Source organism: Octodon degus, unplaced genomic scaffold, assembly GCF_000260255.1.
Source record: "Octodon degus isolate 3935 unplaced genomic scaffold, OctDeg1.0 scaffold00086, whole genome shotgun sequence".
Lineage (NCBI taxonomy): Eukaryota > Metazoa > Chordata > Mammalia > Rodentia > Octodontidae > Octodon > Octodon degus.
Window position 1 is genome coordinate 3,807,946 of NW_004524662.1, and position 5,905 is coordinate 3,813,850.

The window sequence follows — 5,905 nt, forward strand, 5'->3', positions numbered from 1 at the left end:
TTAAACATCCAGCAGAAAAGTATAAAAACAAAGTATAAGAAGTCAAGCCATGGTGTTATATTGAGCTATAGGGAACTCAGGTCAACAATTTCTGCCATTGCCAGTGAAGCAGAAGACCCAATACTATTATGGACTACTGAACTCTTTTAGAATATTTTGCTGAGTTTACACACCTATATTATTTAAATGATGGAACTTAACAAAAAAAGGTGATACAGATGAATATCCATTTTGTATCTGTGTATTCGAAATCGTTAGGATCGATACATAGTTACATACTCTTAATTAATAGAGGGATTTGTTCTAATGGTGTTTGTAAATAGCATATCAAATCTGCATTTGTACAGCAATTAACCACTAGGAAGAATGTATGCAATGTGTTAATTATTGAAACTGTCCTACCAGTTTGGTTTGAAACTGTCTCATTGGTATTTGTTTCTTAATAAAATTATGGAAAAAAAATTTTTAAAAAAATAAAAAAAGGACTGGAGACACAGCTTAGTTCAAAGGTTCTGGGTTTAATTCCCAGTATACCACAGGAGTGAAAATGAGTTATCCAAAATACTCTCTGCTAGGGGCCGGGGAGATAGCTCAGTAGAATAAGAGCTTGCCTGGCAAGCGCAAGGGCCTGAGTTCAATTCCCAGTTCCGCCAAAAATAAAAAAATAAAAAAAAAAAAAAAAAAAAAACTCTCTGCTTAAGAATTAATCTAAAATACAGACGAGAGGTAAAACTAAAGTATGAAGTACTTTCTAGGCCTTTTTAGATTGACTCATTCATAAGCTCATGCCAAAGGACTAACTAGAAGCTATCTAGTTCAAGAATTAACCCACTTTTGGTCTGTTTTTCACCCATTTGTCAGAACTTAGCACCAAAAATGAGAGTGTCTTTAAGTTATTATTGCTCAGCAACACACGGGATTCTTTCAGAACTTCTACCACAACTTCTACCACGGCTGATTTGCTAGTCACAAAAGCAAGAAACCCAACTCATGTTTACCACAAGGTATCCTGGACTGTCACTCATGCTGTCACTGTTCCCTCTTCCCAGTCAAAGAGAAAAAGGTAAAGGAGGAAAAGAACAAATTTTTAGGGAAAGCAACTCTTAAATTACTGCGTCTGTCATATATACCATGTCTTCTATTTTCACATCACATATTCGCAACACATTAAAATAAAACTGATATGCAACTTTATCAAATAAAAGGTGTGTATGACTCAGTCTCCGGCTCAACAGGCCCTGGGGGCAGGGCCAGCGCAGCATGCAGGACTGGGGATCAAACCCTGGTCCCTGCACTTGCCAAAGCAGACACTTAGTTCACTGAGCTATCTCGTCAGCCCTCTATGATTCTTTTTAACTCTCTAGAACATTTAAAATACTTTAGGTTCTTTATAGTCTCGTATGTGGCTACTCAAAACTTGATCCCTGGAGATGGCTCACTTCCCATGCTCTGTACAGACGTTTCTCCTCAAGACAGGCCTAGTACCAAAGCTTGAGAAGAACAAGACTGCAAGCTTAACATGCAAAATATACAGAAATAGAAACTATTTTATAAAACTGGGAAGGGCTGGCCAAGTAGCTCAGCAGATTAAAGAACCTGCTTAGGTAAATGCAGCAGGGGGGTTTGATCCTCACCCCTGGGGCTCACTGAGATGGTGATTGAGACTGGGCGTGGTGGCATGAGCCGCGGTCCCAGCGCTTGGGGGTCTGAAAACAGGCAAATCAGTGCAAGTCCAATCTGTGGAGTGAGACCCTGTAGGCCCCTACTAAAATTAAAAAAAAAACAACTGTGAAATATATTTAAGTAATTCCTTCTTTATAATTTTGTCTTTTCCCACCCTTCTTTTTGCTATTCTGAGAAGGTTCTCACTATATAGCTGAGACTGGCCTTAAGTTTCTGGTGATACGCCCGTAACAGCCTCCCAAAAGGTGGGATTACAGGCATGTGCCACTACACTGAACTTTACTTATTTTTATTTGAGAAAAAAATAAAAATAATAAAAATTTCAAAACAGGTTAGGAGAAGAATTATGATAATGTCTCAGTTACTTCTCAATTTACAGTATCTATTGTACATTTTGGCTATTATTTACTTGTTCAGTTTTGCACACTAGTGAAACAATACAATGACTGACACCTACAGGTCTGATTTATTTCACTTCTGAGTATGGTTTCAAGTTGCATCCATTTACCTATAAAAGTCTCCAGTTTATCCTTCTTTCTGGCTGAGTAGTACTCCATTATATTAAAAAAAACTTTTTTTTATCCATTCCTCAGCTGATGGGCATTTAGGTTGTTTCAAAGATTTAGCTACTAATAATTGTGCTGCTACAAACATGGGTGCACATATATTACCGAGGTATGATGTATTAAATTCTTCTGGGAAAGTACCCAGGAAGGAAATAGCTGGGTCAAATGGGACCTCTAATCCTAGTTTTTAAGCAACCTCCACACTGATTTCCACTGTGGTTGTACCAATCTACACTGCCAGCAACAGTGAAGAAGCATTCCTTTTCCCCCACAGGCTTGCCAGCATTTAGTATTGGTTGATTTCTTGATGATAGCCATTCTTTCTGGAATGGAATCTCAGTGTTGTTTTAATTTGTATCTCTCTAGTGACCAGTGACTTTGAACATTTTTTGACATATCTATTTGCTGTTTGTATATTGTCATCTGAGAAGTGTGTGTACATCTCAGATGCATATTTTTGGATTGGGTCTTTGAATTTGGGGGGGGGATCTGATTTTTTTCAATTCATTGTATGTTCTAGATCTAAGTCCTTTGTCTGAGGGTTACAATTTTTTTCCCACTCTGTGGGATGAACTTTATTTATTTATTTTTTGGTACCAGGGATAGAACTCAGGACCTTGAGTTTGCCAGGCAGGTACTGATGCCACTGAGCTATCTCTCCAGCACTTAAATAATTTCTCTGTATTTAAAAAATCTAGCTAGCAGTTTAAATTATTATCATAAAATTTCACTAAATGTGTCACTCTAGTATTCATATAATGGAATAGAAAATAAAAGTCACAACAACACAGAATTTGGGGGGGGGGATTTTCACAAACAGATGACATTTTGTAAGATCCCAGCTCCCATAAAAAAAAAAAAAAAAATTAAGAGCCAGTTGTGTTGGTACTTAACCCAGCAAACGTGAGGCTAAGGCAGAAGGACCACCATGAATTCAAGGCCAGCCAGGACTACATAGTGATCACGTTCAAGGCTAGTCTGAACTACATAGTGAAAACCTATCTCAAAAAAAAGTCAAAATGGGCTAGGAATGTAGCCAAGCATCCTCAAGGCCCTGGGTTCAATTCCTTGTACAACATTTGGAAATAAAAATTGTAGAACTAGAAAATACATTTGCATACACTCTAAGAGTTCTTTTTTGTCTATACGCTCCACTTTTGAAATCCCACTTATTCCCATAGCTAGGCAGATGATCTCAGAATTACTCTCCCACTAGAGGCAGTTTCCAACACTTTACTTTTATCTCAGTTTGGGCATTCTTACTTAATTATACCACTAGCTCAAAAGTAACATGCCTAAAATACTTATCTTTCATCTTCATCTTAGATGTTTTACTTTTCTACGTCTGTCCATGCTAAACCCATTCTCCGCCTGTCTGGGTTTTTTTTTACCTTCACTCCTAAACTTGATATATCACTCTGGCTTACTACCCTCATTGAAACCCTTCACAAATACACTTTCCCTTCTCCATTCCTGGCTCAAGTCCTTCTCTCAACCAAATTGGTTTTCTCACTCTTTTGAATAAACTCTGCCCTCTGCACTTTTTCTTACATTTCTAGTCTTCTAGGAGAGCCCAACCATTACCACTCCAATTCAAATTCTTTCTACTTATTCTTCAAGATAACTAAGGTCAGTCCTTCTTCCTTGCTGACCACCCAATTCTGGAAACACTTCCTTTGCTTCTTAATTCTTAAAGTCTTATTTATAGTTGAGCATTCATTTGGCAATTTAATCAAACGTTGGCTTATGACAACTCTTCAATTGAGACCAGATCAAAACTATTTATTTCTACCCCATCCTGAATGGTGTCCAGTGCTGCACAAAGTCACTCAGAAGCATTTATTTTTAGATGGCTGATTTATTGGTTGAAATTACACCTTTCCATGGAGATTGTTCTGAATAGAAGGCACGAGGTGATAGACTGTCATCAACCTTTTCCTAATGTGGCCAAAATCATGTTAAAACGAAGAAGTCAGTCCCAGCTTCGTAAGTATATAAGGAAAAGAATCCAGGCATACACAAGTTCCATTCTTTTTTAAAGTTTGTGATGTAGATTTGCCCTACCCACCCATCCCACCTCCAAAACTCTGAAAACTGCTCAAAGGTTCGAAGGATTAGGTTAGATGGGTTGATCCCTTCCACTACGTCTAGAAAACTTCAAGAAGATACTATACACCGAACAACTCTCAAGATAGTCTCCGAAAGAGCACAGAGGCGATAAAGTGCTGGTGACAGCGCTTGGAAGCAAAGGTTCAATTGTTCCATCGCAGCTGGGGACAGATACAAATCTACCCTCTGCCCCACAACCCACCCACGTATAAAACGGGTCGCAAAGGTGAAAATAAGGAAGGTCTGAGGGCTGCGGCTACCTCCCGGTCCTCCAGACCGGTTGCCCGGCGTTCCCAGCGTGGGTCCGGGAGCCCTGGGGCACTGCCTGACGGCTCCAAAGGCGGTCCCAAGGGTGGGTCCCACCCGAGCTGGGTGCCGCCCCACCCCGAGCGGACGAGCGCAGGCCCGCGACACCCAGCCGGAGCCCCGGACTGCAGGGGACCGGTCTCGGCGCCGCCGCCAGTCTCCGCCCCTCCGCGATTCCCCGCCCCGCGCCCCGCAGGACGCAGCTGCCTGGCGTGGGGAGAGCGGCCTGTGCGCGCCCCGCGCGGAGATCCCCAAGCCTGGCACAGCCGGTGCGCACACCTGAGCTATCGCCATCCTCCGACACCGACGAGCTCTCCGTGTCCTCGTCCTCGGAGCTGCTCCCTTCGTTTTCGGCGTAGTCCACCTCCATCTCATCGTGATGGTTTGTCTCCTTCTTGTCCCCACGGGAATGGACCGGCATTTTCCAGCCGCGCCGTCGCTTTCCACTCCCGGCGCCCAGCTCGGCCACCGCCGCCTCAGTGAAGGGCGCGCCAATCGCCCCGACCCACCCGGTGGCCAAGCTCTCCCGGACCCCCTTGGCACCTCCCCGCCCCTGGCCAGGGCCTCACAACCTAACCCGCAGGCTCTGCGCTGAGGGCTCTGCTATTGGTCAAGGTTAGGGGCGTGGTTTACCCTGCCGGGCTATGATTGGATCTCCGAAATGATGGCGCAGCTCGTGATGTATATTGGGATTTGTAGTCCTAGGTGCTCAGCCCTGAAGGGGCTGAGGGCTTCCATGGTTCAGCAGTCGCGATCCCTACACCCTCCGGACTTCAAGTCCCACAAGGCACAAAAGCTGACACATTCGAACGCAGTTTATAAACTAAACAGAAACAGATTGTGCGAATTTGGTCTGTATGTATCTTTTTCCCGCCGTGAAACTGTCTGACCTCCCTACCTATTCAAGATATTTGTGTAAAATGTCTACAGGTATTTTACCAGAAAGGGTCTTTGCCTGCTCTTTGAGCCTCAGAACTGCAGAATTATCCTGTTCTGCCTTAATACGTCAGTTACCACAAATAAACTATTACATGGAATAGGAATTGTAGAAAAATAACGCGCACTATGCTGCGCACACAGACACACAAAGCCACTAAGTTGTTATTCAACAATCAAAAATACAGAAGGGCTCAAGTCTGTAATCCCAGCCTTGGGAGGCTGACGCAGGAGGATTGGTGGGAGTACGCGACCAGCCAGGGCCAAACAGTTCAAGGCCAGCCTGATCAGCATGGTGAGATTTT

At 43.0% G+C, this 5,905-nt stretch overlaps 1 protein-coding gene across 1 annotated transcript in view; it reads right to left on the reverse strand.

Moving 5' to 3' along the window:
• The window catches only part of Brms1l (breast cancer metastasis-suppressor 1 like), a 34,854-nt gene extending 29,402 nt beyond the window's left edge, over positions 1–5,452 (reverse strand). Inside the window, exon 1 of the mRNA XM_004637080.2 lies at positions 4,944–5,452. Coding sequence (XP_004637137.1) covers positions 4,944–5,085 — 142 coding nt within the window. The 5' untranslated portion in view covers positions 5,086–5,452. The remainder of the gene's footprint in view (positions 1–4,943) is intronic.
• Positions 5,453–5,905: the final 453 nt, after the last annotated feature.